This window comes from Harmonia axyridis, chromosome 4 (assembly GCF_914767665.1).
Source record: "Harmonia axyridis chromosome 4, icHarAxyr1.1, whole genome shotgun sequence".
In the NCBI taxonomy this organism is placed as follows: domain Eukaryota; kingdom Metazoa; phylum Arthropoda; class Insecta; order Coleoptera; family Coccinellidae; genus Harmonia; species Harmonia axyridis.
In genome coordinates, this window is record NC_059504.1 from 37,610,780 (window position 1) to 37,624,926 (window position 14,147).

General features: G+C 36.2%; 1 protein-coding gene across 1 annotated transcript in view; it reads left to right on the plus strand.

Annotated features, from left to right (window-relative positions):
* LOC123677963 (MOXD1 homolog 2) overlaps positions 1-13,028 on the plus strand; it is a 125,487-nt gene extending 112,459 nt beyond the window's left edge. Inside the window, exons 5-7 of the mRNA XM_045614720.1 lie at positions 5,860-6,689; positions 8,222-8,390; positions 10,671-13,028. Coding sequence (XP_045470676.1) covers positions 5,860-6,689; positions 8,222-8,390; positions 10,671-10,964 — 1,293 coding nt within the window. The 3' untranslated portion in view covers positions 10,965-13,028. The remainder of the gene's footprint in view (positions 1-5,859; positions 6,690-8,221; positions 8,391-10,670) is intronic.
* Positions 13,029-14,147: the final 1,119 nt, after the last annotated feature.

Sequence of the window (14,147 nt, forward strand, 5' to 3'; positions counted from 1 at the left end):
AGAATTGACAGCTGCAAAGTTGAATTTCACGTTGGTTGGTCTTTCAGAAACCGGCCGTTAGAGAAAAAATCTCCAAACACCCATCTCTAAACCTGTAATCTGATTTCTATGATTTGTTGTGAGTATCTATCATATTAACCATAAATATCGTTGAAAAAAAAAACGTTTTAGAATCTTTCGAATTTCTCAAACAGAAATCAAGATTGAGCGAAATATTTGAAACGGTAATTTTTCTGAAACGCCCTGTAACTTGAGGACGAATGAAGATAACTAGATCTGCGTTCTGATATCTCATTCTTCGGAAAGAGAGATCGGGGTTCCTTGAAGATTTTTTCTTTAAGTCTTATAGTTCTCTAGATGCTTTCAGTGAGTATCGGATTTAGGATACCCTATGCTCCAGGGGCAATTTCATAAACCAATTATGAGTACAAAACACAACCTCATTCTGTTGTGTCATTTCCATCACACGTTTTCCTCTATCACACAATTTTTTTTTTTGTTGAAATTATCATATTTGAAATTGAGGACCTTCACTCACTTTATACACAAAATCTCTATTCAAATTCAATTTAAGTTCAACAAAATTTCAATTTCTTTGAAATATTACCAAATGGACAATAAATCACTAGTTCTCAGAGTAGCCAACCCTAGGAAATTTAAAGCTCACGAATAAAAGAAGCTTTTTCTATAAGACGGTTGGAATATGTTCATGAAACCGGAGCCACTTTCAAACTCCATCTGAAGGTAACTTTCTAATGAAACGGTCTTTATCAAAGGAAGCCTTTTTGGATGAATTATGACTGACCCCTAGTGATGCAGTAATAAACCCATAATTATGAGTCTTATTTCAACTTTGCATCTACGATAAGACTTGGAACCTGAGTAGAGAGCGTAGCAAAACCGTGAACGGCCACACGCAAATCTGGAAATTTCGCGGTGCACACCACTGGAGACGTTTTTCATTCTCCGAAGATATGACATGCAAATTCGTTAGTTTCGAATCCGCCTCACGGATTTGCGGGCAATATTATGCGTGCGCTCCAACGCCGCCTCTCCCTCCACCCATCTCTATCCGGACGTTAACGTTACAAATTCATAAGACGAAACGCTTTCGCCATTTAAATTCGGAATTATTCCAAATTGTTCTCCTTTGATGCGCCGCCCAGCCCGAGCGCGACGGAAGGTTCTTGCCCGTTCAGTTTTATGGTCAGGGATGAAAGTTTCATCAGACGCGAATTGTATCGAAATTTAGCGCAGGCACTAATTCTGGGGCACGTGATCCCTGGGCTCCCCCCCGGTTGCCGTCTATCCGGCAACTCCATTACCAGATATTGCCGAATTTCGGTGTGCCTTCTTCCCGGAGTGGATCCTGATGGATTCTTAAGGTTGCAGGTGGAATTTGAAAGAGATTCAGATTGGTTATGTCGATTGGCCTTCGGATATGTAACGTAAATCCTGAGGATCGGCCTGTAAAATCCATTGAGAGGAAACACCAACACGTGGCATTCTCGTGATCTGTCATTATTTGCCCAAAAGGATAAAATAATGTGCGTCGCTGCCAGAACGATTGAATCATCAGTAGTAGTTAGGAATATTACAATAGTTCCAACTATCATCGTAAGGAAGTACTCCACGAGTTTATTTATGAATTTTCATAAAATTGGAGTTCACATCCAATTGAAATGATTTTTTGTGGAATTCCTTTTACGAATATTTTTGAAATACATAAGTGTTTTGTAGGGATCATCAATCATTTTGCGAAAAACTAAAAATTAACAAAAGCTTTTTTTTCCGTTCGCAAATTAAAAATATTGAAATATTGAAATTTAGATTATCGTTTGAAGAAATTATATGAAACGCCCATAACCATCGGTGATTTGTAAGAAGAAATATCTCCAATTTCGTTTTGAGCTGAGCAGTCACGTGGTGGTGTTCCCTCTTAATGGTGCAGTTTAGGAAGAAATCGCGAGTTAGAAGTGATTCAAGTAGTTATAATAAGTAGGATTGAGGTTGGGGATTAGGCCTAAACTGTAAAATCGATTATTTTGACACTGAAGCGCTTTTGAAAATGTTTGCATTGCAAAAAACAAGGTTTTTCCAATATCATTTTGAAAATATTTAAGAGGAATTAATGGATGTTTTTTCATTGTAAAAAGTAACGATGGAAAACGATATCAGCCAAAAGACCGCCACGGCTACGGTTGCACCACCATATCTTTTTCATGAAATTTTTCATCACCGATTCGCACTTTTGTGGATGTATGTCCTCGATAACTTCACGAATTCCATCTTTAAAGTCTTAAATCGATTGTGGAGCATTTGCGTCGATCTTATTTTTATATAAACCCAAAAAAAGAGTCTAAAGGTACTGAATCACAATATTTCGGTGGTCACTTGTGATCGCCTCTTCGAAAAATATCACAGTCAGAAAACTTTTCATAGAAAACCGCGATTGTTTCGTTGCTTGTGTAGCACGTGGCGCCATCGGCATGTTGGAAATAAACGTCGTGCACATCAATATCTTCCAATTCAGGCCAAAAAAATCATTAATCATAGTTCGGTAGCGCAATCCGTTCACAGGGACAGTTCCACCAACCTCATTTCCAATAAAGTAAAATCCAATCACACCTCCAGCCTAAAAACCGCACCAAACAGTGTAACATTGGGAAGGGAGAGGCTATTCAACAATCATTTTTCGATTTTCCGAGTCCCAAATGCAACTATGCATTTTGATGCATTTCAAGGACCCATTCGGTGAGGATACGATGCTAATGGTGATGACCCAGCTTGATTTCTTGTGTTAACTGAACTTCAAAAGCTTCAAGGTCTAAAAATTATGAGGAATTGACTCACATGGATATTCCTTAACTAGTAAATGACAGCTGCTCCGATAGCGGAAAAATTAAACCTCATATTGAAAAAGCCTTTATTAGACCTTACTTAATTTTTAAGCTTTATATTGATATCATTCCTTATAATTATTCGTTTCCTCCCAATTCTCCAGTTCTATGTTAATTATCATCTACACATGGTGCTCTGAGTCGACAAACTTCTGTTCAAATATCATTCCATTTTGATCTTTATTATTCTGTAGAATCAATCTCACTCGTCCTACCCCCACAAGCAATAATATCCCCTTTGGGATAATGAAGCCGCTGCTTCCCCAACTAGGGAACCAAGTGAACATCATGTTGTGAAAAACAGGGCAGTACGACTCCAGGTTAAACAAGCTCTCTCGTTAAACAAAATTTGAATACACAATAAATAATTCCGGATCTGTATTAGAAGGGAGGCATATTTGCCGTCACTGGTGCTGCATATTGGGAAAAATAGCTGTAGGCAAATAGTCGTCCTCTGCGCCAAAGTCAAAGTCAAACATCATTAGGTAAACACACTGAGCTGTGTACCCCCCTGATCATTAAACAGCACCCTAATAATATCGAAATATTAGACTTGAAACCCTAATTACAGCATGTGCTACACAAATATTTGTGCAAACGACTAAACTTGTCGGAGTCGATATCATTTCACAATGCTCCGATGGATCCCGGACATTTGGTTCCAGACCAAATGACAAATAATATCACTTTGAAGTTCCTGATTGAACGGGAGAGCTATCCATGGAGCCTGAGGGTTGATAAATATGGAAGAAAGCCCGTCGGATCGGTTCGATCCTGAACTATCCGATCTGTCTACTCCACGAATCGTCCGGAGCATACTGGGGTCAATTCTGGAGATGTCAATTCGATTTTTTTTTTGTTTTATTTGTTTCACATTCAACTGAATTGAACAATGGAACAAAACTTCGATTCAAATTGAAAAAAAAGCTGAGCTATCGATCTAATTTTCTATAACCTCCCAATGGCAGTCCTTTTTGGATCTGATGCTGCAGACTATTGGTTGTCGACTAGTGTTCAACATAATCATATACATAATACATATTTTTGATTCGCCTCAAAGATTTCCAAAAAGTTGGCCTTCAACATGGTAGATCAAGTTCTCAAGACGTTTTGTACATTTCAAGCAAACTGCTCCTTTTTTGTACATTCTTAGTACAACTAAGAACTTAGTAGTTCTTACTTTTGTTGGTAATTCTATGGTAAAAAGAAGTTCCTCTACAAATCTTTATTTCAACCCCCAATTTTTTTATCGTTTCATCAATATTTTTTAACTTTTCTTGTGCTTGTTCAATTTTCAGGTCAATTTCATTTCGTCGTTCATATTGTGAACTTCTATCTTCTCTCTTGTTTCGCAAATTTCCAAAGTTTTACATATTTCTTTTTTCTTCTACTTTTATTAGAAATTCTTCTTGGACTTCATTTTTTCTTGTGTTGAACATATCATTGAATTCCATCCATGTATTCCGAAGTTTCTCATTCATTTTAATTAAAATATTTTCAATATTCTCCATTTCTGCCAAATTTTTCGCAATGTTAATTGAATTTTCATATCTTCCTTAAAATCTTTCATTGCATTTATCAAATCCAAAAGATTCGGTTCATTTCTATTTTCTTCAACAATTTCCAAATTTCCTCTCGTATTTTCTTCATCCTCCTTTTCTCCAATCTTTGTTTTACTACGTGTTTCCATTATTTTTATAATGAATTGATGATATAACAAATTGATAATTCGCCCCACGTTGGGCGCCAATTGTTATGGATCTATTGTTCTATATTTTCGAATAGAATGAATTTGATTTCAAATTTGACAATTCGATCCAATAAAAAATATATAAACTTTGACTTTTTAATATTCTAATAAAATTTATTCGGAACTCTTTCTCAGTTGGGTTCACAACTTGTGCCTTCCATTTGATTTTTCTTCTTGAAGTCTTGTTCTCATGTTTTTCTCGCTATGGTGGATTTTAAATCTTTTTTTCTCAATTCGATGCTTCAATTTCCATCTACGGAATGTCTATGGCACTGGCAGTCAATTTTGAAATTTGCATCAATCACATCTTCTTTTCAATACTTATTCTAAAGTATTTACAAACATCTTTCACGTTCAAATTTTAAATAATTTCAGTAAAACGTAACTGAGATATTTAAATTATTTTCAGGTCAACTTAAACTTTAATGTCTATAATTTTTGATTGAAAAAAATTCATAACACTAGTAACCTAAGCAGAATCGACAATTTTCAGATGAGACAAACTACCCTCTATGGATTATTGATCCCATATGATCCATTACAGTTCAATTTCTCATCATTTCCATCCGATTAACTCGTTCGATGGCATCACTGAATACCCTGGCGTCAAAAACTATTCCGATTATTTTCAATAACGTCGAACCGATGGAATAATGGGTATCAAACTCCGATAACATTTTGCGAACTTGTTAGGGTTGTGTTTCAACATCATATCGAATTACGAAACAAGTTATAATGAGCTTCTCGATATACAGAAATGTCCAACAGCGTTCGTGTGGATTTTCGAATATGTGATGTTGGAATGATCGGGTTGCAAAACGCGGTTGCAGCTTTTGAGATTTCAATACATGATATCCGACTCGTAACAGATGAAACGATACATTTTGGAGCGATGATAGAGGTGTGTTGAATTCACACTCTTACGTTGGTACGAGGTGTAGCTTTACGGAAGTTTGACACGAAAGTTTGGGGTGGTAACACTGTAGATGTGGAAAAAATACACGGTCGATATTAATAACAAGGGGTTGTTCTTCACCCTACAGCAATTGTTGTCATTTCGACCCTAGTAGAGTAAAGGGGAAACCTTAATGACTTCAATGGTAATAAAGCAGTTTGAATCATCTAATTGCAAGGAGAAACAATCAATAAAACATTGATTCAGTTGCAACGAAAAATAATTGTAACTTATTCGATCTTCTTCTTTTACAGTACGAGCCACTCCAAGGCCTCACAGGATCCAAAGGATTGCAGCATGTAGTCCTATATGAATGTCAAGATTCCTCTCAAGTAGCTAAACTGGCTGACATGCCTGGTCGGCAATGCTACGAACCTAACGCTCCTTCTCTGTCCTGCAAAACGGTAGTGGCTAGTTGGGCTAGAGGTTCCGAAGGCTTCAGCTTTCCCCCAGAGGCTGGATATCCCCTGGATCCATCATCTTCAAGATTCTACCTTCTGGAGACGCATTTCACTAGTCCAACCGACGGTTCAAATGCAGCCTTGGACGGTTCAGGCTTGCGCCTCTATTACACTCCCGAATTGAGAAGGCATGATGCCGGTGTGTTGTCGATTGGTATGGACCCTAACTGGAGACATATAATTCCTCCAGGACAACAGCGCGTTGTCTCCTCGGGCCATTGCGTTTCTCAGTGTACACGTCAGGCCTTCCCTCATGGTGGCATAAATATGTTCGCGGTGGTGATGAAGACCCACAGAATCGGTAAGCAGGTGTCGTTGAAACATATAAGGAATGGCGTCGAGCAGCCTCCGATAGCCGCCGATGATAACGTGGACGCTGATTACCAGGAGTATCGCAAGTTGGGCGCGCCTGCCAAAATATTGCCTGGTGATCATTTAATTGCTGAGTGTACATATAACAGTTCGGCTAGAAGTGCTATAACATTGGGTGGACTTACCAGTCGTGAAGAAACGTGTTTGGTGATGGGGTTGTATTATCCGAAACAAAAGACTTTGGCTGCTTGTCATAGCTTGCCGAGCCTGCCGACAGTATTGCATTCTTTGGGAATCCAGGAGCTTAGCCCGTAAGTAGATTTTGAAATCCCTTGAAATTGAATTGTCCTTTAGACGCGTATTTCATATTTGATCTATTTATTATAGATATGGTAATTAATTCAGTTTGTCACATGAGTAAAATCAATATTCAAAATTGTTTACTGCCGAAAACGATGACAGAATAAGAAGTGAAGTTTTCCTACCAACGAAATTTTTTTTTATAATTCTCAAAATGCTGTGGAAACTTTGAGGAATAATGGTTGTCCAACGATTTCAATTACATACATGTGGTCCAACGAGAACTTAACAACTCGATACTCCGGCTTCAAAATGAAAATGTGGAAAACCGCTGATTCGAGAAGGAACAACTTTTCCGCTCTTCGCATCCTCGTAACTGCTTCTTCCTAACGAGGGTGTGCACAACTCCTTGATTTTGAATAGGGATAAGGGATGTTGTGATAACTAAGTTTGAAGATCATATCGGGTGCTATCTGACGCTTAAATTTCTCTTCAAAATATCCATAGATATTCGAAAATAGTGAAAAAGGCAATGTGGAACTTATCTCGAGAATTTTATTCGTATCCGACACATTTCAAAGCTATTTATTCGTTATGTTGTTAATTTTCTGTCCGAAAAAGTATGAATTCCTTTCCCAAAAAAGTAGACGCACCAACTTCTTGATTTGATTCAGTCTATCGTGAAGTTTTAAGAACAAGGGTGTCAAAACGATTGTGAATTTGTAGTAGAATTAAAATGATGTATTCCGTAGAAGAAAGGCTCGAAATGATAAAATTATTCTCTCAAGAGCGGCTTCATTTAACGAACGACATCCTGGAAAAAATATATCAGCTGCTTACGCTGTGCAATTGATTTCCAAATTTGACGCTACTGGTTCAGTCGGAAACAAAAAGAGGGTACATGAAAGAGACGAAGCGAGGGACGTAGCTATCTTAGGTCATGTAGCAATGGATCCAACATTGAGTACTAGGAAATTGTCCGATGTATCTGGTGCGCTTGCCCGTTAGAGGGTTGAAGTTACGGAAATGAAACAAACGGAAAAGTTGTTCCCCCTCGAATTTCATTTTGAAGTCGGAAAATCGACGTGTTAAGTTTTCGTTGGACCACCCTGCATAGCATTTCACTTTGTAAAGGTTTCATATTAAATTTTTACTGCTCTATATGAGTTGAAATGTGAACAAATCGAAATATGCAGGTATTAAACATGAAATATGTCATTATCTCCCATAACTTTTATGCAGTTTATTACACCGAGTGATAAAATCCCCATAAAGTTGCTTTTCGAATTTTTTAATCGATTTCAATGATTCTAACGACCGTTAATTATCAACAAACATATATGACTAATCATGAGTTGATGCCATCAACCTCATGTTTAACGACCTAATAAGTCCTGTATTAATCATCATATGGTTTATTGTACCATAAATCGAAAAGCGGACTCAATTAAAAGCAGTATTCTTCAATTTGATCACGAACCTCGTAATTATCTCATAATATAGTTTTTATAAGGGAATTAAGATATCTTAATTTTTTTTACAGTGGTTCTAATCCGGTGAGGATTGCCGCTCCTCCGGAACTGGCCGGGATGACCCTGGAGTCCAGATTAGTGTCCTACGATTGGGACAACCAGTTCCAAGCTTTCCAAGATGCGACTGTCAGGGGATCCTTCATTCCTTTGTGTCGGACGGCACAATCGACTCTGTTGCCGGTAAGTTGAATTTCTCGTTTCTTTCGGATAATTAATAGGTGAATTTTTCTGACTATTTACTTCGTCTTAATCTCCACCAATCGCAAATGCTCTATTTTGGATTAAAAATGGTTTCTAGATGGGAAAACTATATGAAAGCACCTGTCAGCAGTTTTTTCGAGTTTACTCGCGACAAAACTTATCATGCCATCGTCATGAAAAATAACAATATCTTTGAAAACAAGTAATTATGGTCTCATGAAATAGTCTCGTTTAATACCATTCGGGGATTCAAATTTTCTTTTGAAAAAAACCAAAAAACACAAAGCAAACTAATATTATTTTAACAAAAAGCATTCGTGCAAGTACAAATGTCCTCGTCTTTAACTCGAATTTTTTTGCCACCAGCACTCATGATTTTGTTAAAATATCATTTAACAACGATTTTTTCATTCTTTTTTGAGAAAAATCAGAACCCTCATGATATTACTCACAAAAAAACTTATTTATTGATGATATTTGTGACAATGAACACGTTACAGGTAAATTACATTCAGTTTGTGAGATTCAGTTAGAACAGCATAGTTGAGAAGTTTAGAGCACTTTCTCGCTGATTTATTTGACTTTTTTGGTACGTGCCATCATACGGCTTGTGGTTTGAATGAACCGACAGACATCACGTGAAAAAAAAGCCTTCACGGACCATCATAATATTTTTTTATGAATATTTCATCATAGAGGAAGAGACACTTTCATGATCAGAACATACAAAATGCTTGAGAAAATAGAATTTGCTTATCTACGTCGTTCTTATCAATTATTCGTTCAAAGAAAACGAATTAGAAAGAGTGTAGCAACTACTGCTTAAAAAATTACACATCCAATTGACCCTAACAGGTGATCCGTTAAGCGAGAAAATAAATAACAATTGTCAATTCCGATAAAAGCCTGTAAAAGTTGATTCAGACTGTTGAAACTGGTTGGCAAGCGCATTACTGCCTATAATACGCATTTTTATGTATTTAGATAAACTGCGTTCTCCATGTCGTGGTTCAGATTTCACAGTCCTGTTTCAATGACATATGTCAAATAGAAAATTGTGAAAACTTATTATAAAAGTAATGATTCTGTAGTAAGTACCTTTCGTGCATTACGGACATATTATGGTCGACATAATCGTCCATCTGAGAGTATAATTGGTAAGACAGTGCGAAAAATCGAAGAGACTGTATCTGTTACTGATGTATACACCATCGAAATGCACGATCGATTGAAACTATTACTTCTGTAAGTGTTTAAAAAGGTCCAAAATTATAAGTTCGTCAGCGCGCAGAACATTTGAACCTCTCTCAAGGCACGCTATGGAGTATTTTCCATCTGAATGTGCATCGACATCCTTATAAAGTTCGGTGTACTCAAGAATTTGGGTGCTTGAGCAACAACGTTTGGATGATGATTTTTCGCATCGAATTTTCTTCAGCGACGAAGCACATTTTTCACTCGGTGGTCATGTGAACAAGAAAAATTATCACATATGGGGCAATTAAAATCCTTATGTAACTGCTAAGAGACAATGAGTATAGTGGAGTGATTAGCCGTTCTTCTTTGATAATGATGAAGTTGTCACTCAAACCGTCAATGCTACTGGCTATAGTCAAATAATAACCAATTTCTTTTGGCCTAAAATTAATGTGGTTCTAGTAAGATGGTGCAACATGCCATCATATGACTCGTTTTGGCTTTATTGCAAGAAAAATTCCCAGAACGCGTAATTTATCGTTTCGGCAATATGAATTGGCCACCAAGATCTTTTAATTTATCAACTTTGGTTTTTTTTTTGTGAGGTTATATAGGCCACGTTTAGGCCTATAATCCTCATACTATTGACGATCTGAAAACCAACATTTGTCAGGTTATTGGCGAGGTTATTGGTGAGAAATGTGCCGGCGAGTCATCGAAGACTTCCTCAGAAGGATCGTGTCCTGTGAAAGATCACTCCGGAGTACATTTAAATGATATTTCATTCCGCACATCATAGCAAGGTCCAAGCATTAGACTGAAATAAAAATTTGATCGTTTTTTAAGTGAGTGTGTTTTTTCACGTTTACTTTCGGAACTATAAAATGAATAACCCTTTATGATTAAATTCGGGAACTATTTGTCCGATTTTGTCCGTTGAAAAAATTCTTTCAAATTTTAACATCTTCAGTTGAGGTGTGTTTTCGAATTTTAATGTTTTAATACTTTTCGTTCAACTTCAGTTATATGTGCAGATAGTCATTTGTGTGTTTTTTGTTTCAGGGCACCGACAAAGACGCCCGATACCCCTACATATCAAAACCGTACCAGCGTCCCCAGAGCGACCAGTGCAACTACAGGAGGTACAGCACCGAAGGTGGCTGGCCGGGAGGTACCCAAATAGTAGAACTAGACGACAATCACATAGGCGGCGCTGCCCGCAGCAAACTGCCAAGGAGCAACAGCCCCTCAGCCGAGGAATCTCTCAGTCTCAGCAGATTCAACAGCGCCACCACGAACATTTCGAGTTTAGTGCCTCTCGTCATAACCGCGCTGCTGATCTGGTTCAATCGTTGAACACCCAGAGGACGCTAGTTGTTGAACCGTTTTCCTAACCGACTGATTTTTGAATAGTGACCGAAGTGATTTTTTACGACAATTTGCCTCCGTTCGAGACATCCCTGAGTCAAAACTACTAGTCTATTCGGCCAGATCAATCTAATTCTAACGTAAAAGTGAAGACTGCGAAATCCGATGACAGGAGCACGTGACGTCTGTGGTGAGTCCCGTATCCATTCCTTGCCAGTGTAACCCCGACAAGACGATGAAGGTTTTTTCCTTTTTGTTGAACGTGAAGCGGGTGAGTGCATTCGGGAAATGAAACGACAGGAATTTTTATTATAGCCTTTCGCCTGATTTTACATTGTTGATCTTTTGTTTCTGGTGCCCTGCACCCGATTCAAATGCTTTGTGAACTGGTGAAATGATAACCAAATCAGATTTAGAGGAAATTATCGGCAGGTTTGATGAAATTACCCTTAAACCTCCCTAAATATTCCACCACTGATGTTATAACTTCATTAATAAGTGGACATAAACACATCATAGTGTTTAAAATAAAAATACGAAACGAATTATATCAAATGCATAAGGACATCGAAATTTTGCAATAAAAAAGAAGTATATAGAGTTAGACTAAAATGGGTAAAGCATTTAAACAACCTACTGAACGCCTAAATCTCCAATTCACCACTCTCTTACAATATAATCTAGTTTTGAGATCAGAATTTATCAGATTTGGATATCATTTCACTAGGATAAATTTTTACTGTTTATCGGTAGAAATGAAACGGGTTATTTCAATTTTCAAATGAAAATTGCAAAATAACATCATTTTGACTATTGCTGATGGTAGTATCTTGATTGATCTAAACAAGATAAGACTTTTTTAGACCAATATGGTCTGGTGAATTTAAAGAATGACCTAAAACTCGAATGGAATATCAGCACTTATGTAGTCATTCAAAATGAAATCATAATTTTGACAGAAAATAACAATCATAAATGTTGATATTTCGTTTCTCCACACTTGAAATTCTTCGCGTTTTAACCTATGTTTATTAATTAAACATGTCAAAATTGGAAGAACCCGTTTCGAATTATTACGCAACCATATTTTTAACACGAACTTCTGTATCTTGTTTTTTAGTCGATAACTCGGCTGATTGTTTTGTTTGTTAATCAATCCCATTTAAGAACGGCTTCAACGAGTGAATACAAACTATGCATCATCACAAACATTAATAATTCGCCTTCACTGTTGTTTATTAAAACTCCCAATGCAACAGCGCAATTATTGCATATTCAATTAACTTAACGGCAATTCAATAGTTATTAATTTCTATTCGTGGAACCAAATACAAACTTGATTACTTTCCACATAATTGCAATCGGCGGAGTTTAATTTATATTTATTGAATTTTCCAACCAAATATTTCGAGAATGTGATATAGAATAACTAATAATTTCGATTATTGAGTATGATTTGATTGCTCTGCGAACTCATCCTCTGATGTAGATTGATGCTTTGTAGTTGTTTACTATTCTATTCTTACTGTGGATATGGAATTTTAAATTACGTTTGGTTTTCACTCGTTGAACTCTGAAATATGTGCAGATATTGTTTCAATACTTTTCCTATTAATGTAAAACAATATTGTTTTTCGAACTTTTTCTTTGCACATCTACTTCTTTGGTGGATTTGATAATTTTAAAGCGGTTATTCCGTTGAATGTGACTTTGAAGAAAGCCGCGAGTGGTCTGTGATGTAAGTAACTTTAGAATTATATAGAACTCAAATCTATCTAAGTTGATGATTACAATTTTTATTTGAAAATATGTTTCTCGATTTTCTTCTTGTAGAGATATGAAAAAATTGTTCACGCAAAATTTTTGTTTTCTCTCTTTTGTATATTTGTAGTATTGACTGGTGCTATATATAGTTTCTACCTTCTTGTATATCTCCTGTAATTTATTATTTAACCTTTTTAACTGATTGTTAGAAGAATCTTGTACAGTGTAGATAACCTGTGTAAAAATTTTATAAATAAATCTCAATGATTAAATATCTAGCAATAATAACACTCTGTTTTCTTAACCTCATCCAGAAACTTCAATGACCCCAATATTACCATTGTGTTTTCAGATATGATACATCAAATAAAAACCAAAGGAATATTCATCCTGAAAAGTATAGAATACGATGAGTCATTATTTGCACAATTGGAATCATTACCAGAATGGTGCTTTCATATTCAGAGATCCATTAAAAACTCATAAAAATAATTGCTGTACTGACCTTACTCAAACAGAAAAAACAAATATTAAGTGTAGTTTATCTATCTAATCAATATTTTATAGTCAGTGTTCATTGAATTACTTGAGCAAAAGCATTAAGGTAAGTGTGAATTTGGTTATGAGTTTAATTTTGAAGTTTTCCAAATTTATTATTTATAATACAAGTGGAGAAAGCACTTACATTCATCCGTGAGTTCAAAAACTGGTGGCGAGATTTTGAATGAGCGAATATTAGACTTAGCTTTCTGTATGAGTATGGAACATTATTTTCTCAAATTCACTGAATTTTCATTGAAATTAATAGAATTTGTCTACAAACATCGTTTAGTGATTTCTGCATTGAAAAATGTTGGTTAGCAGATTGGCAGAACTGTTTTCTGTAAAATAAATTTGAAAGGACGTGACAAGAAAGTTCCGAGTAACAACATTTAGTTATGAAATATAATCATGAATGTGTGAAACTGTTATATTGCTGAGCCATTTAGTTCTACAATGAACATTAGAATGAAGGGATTTGCCACAAAATTAAATTATATAAGTTTACGAGTTTTTTAATAAATGTTCTATAAATGAAGAAATCCTTATGTTTATGCTGAAAGGGATCTGGTTTGCTCAGTAAAGACATGTTTCTGATCCTTTAATATCGACACTTAGATGGGCGTGATCTGAAACGTATCAGAAGTTAGAGCATCAATTAAAAAGTCTCCAACTCAATCTGCTGTAAGGGAATCATACAACTCAAACTTAACCTGCTCGTTTAACAAATATTTTTGCACCCTTGACGTTGTTGTGAAGACTTGTGATGAAAAGTACATTTTCTGCTTTGTGGCATAACAAAGAAATGTTCGTTTTTGCACATGTGAAAATCCCTGGGAATTGTATCTCTTAATAGGCCCGATTTGG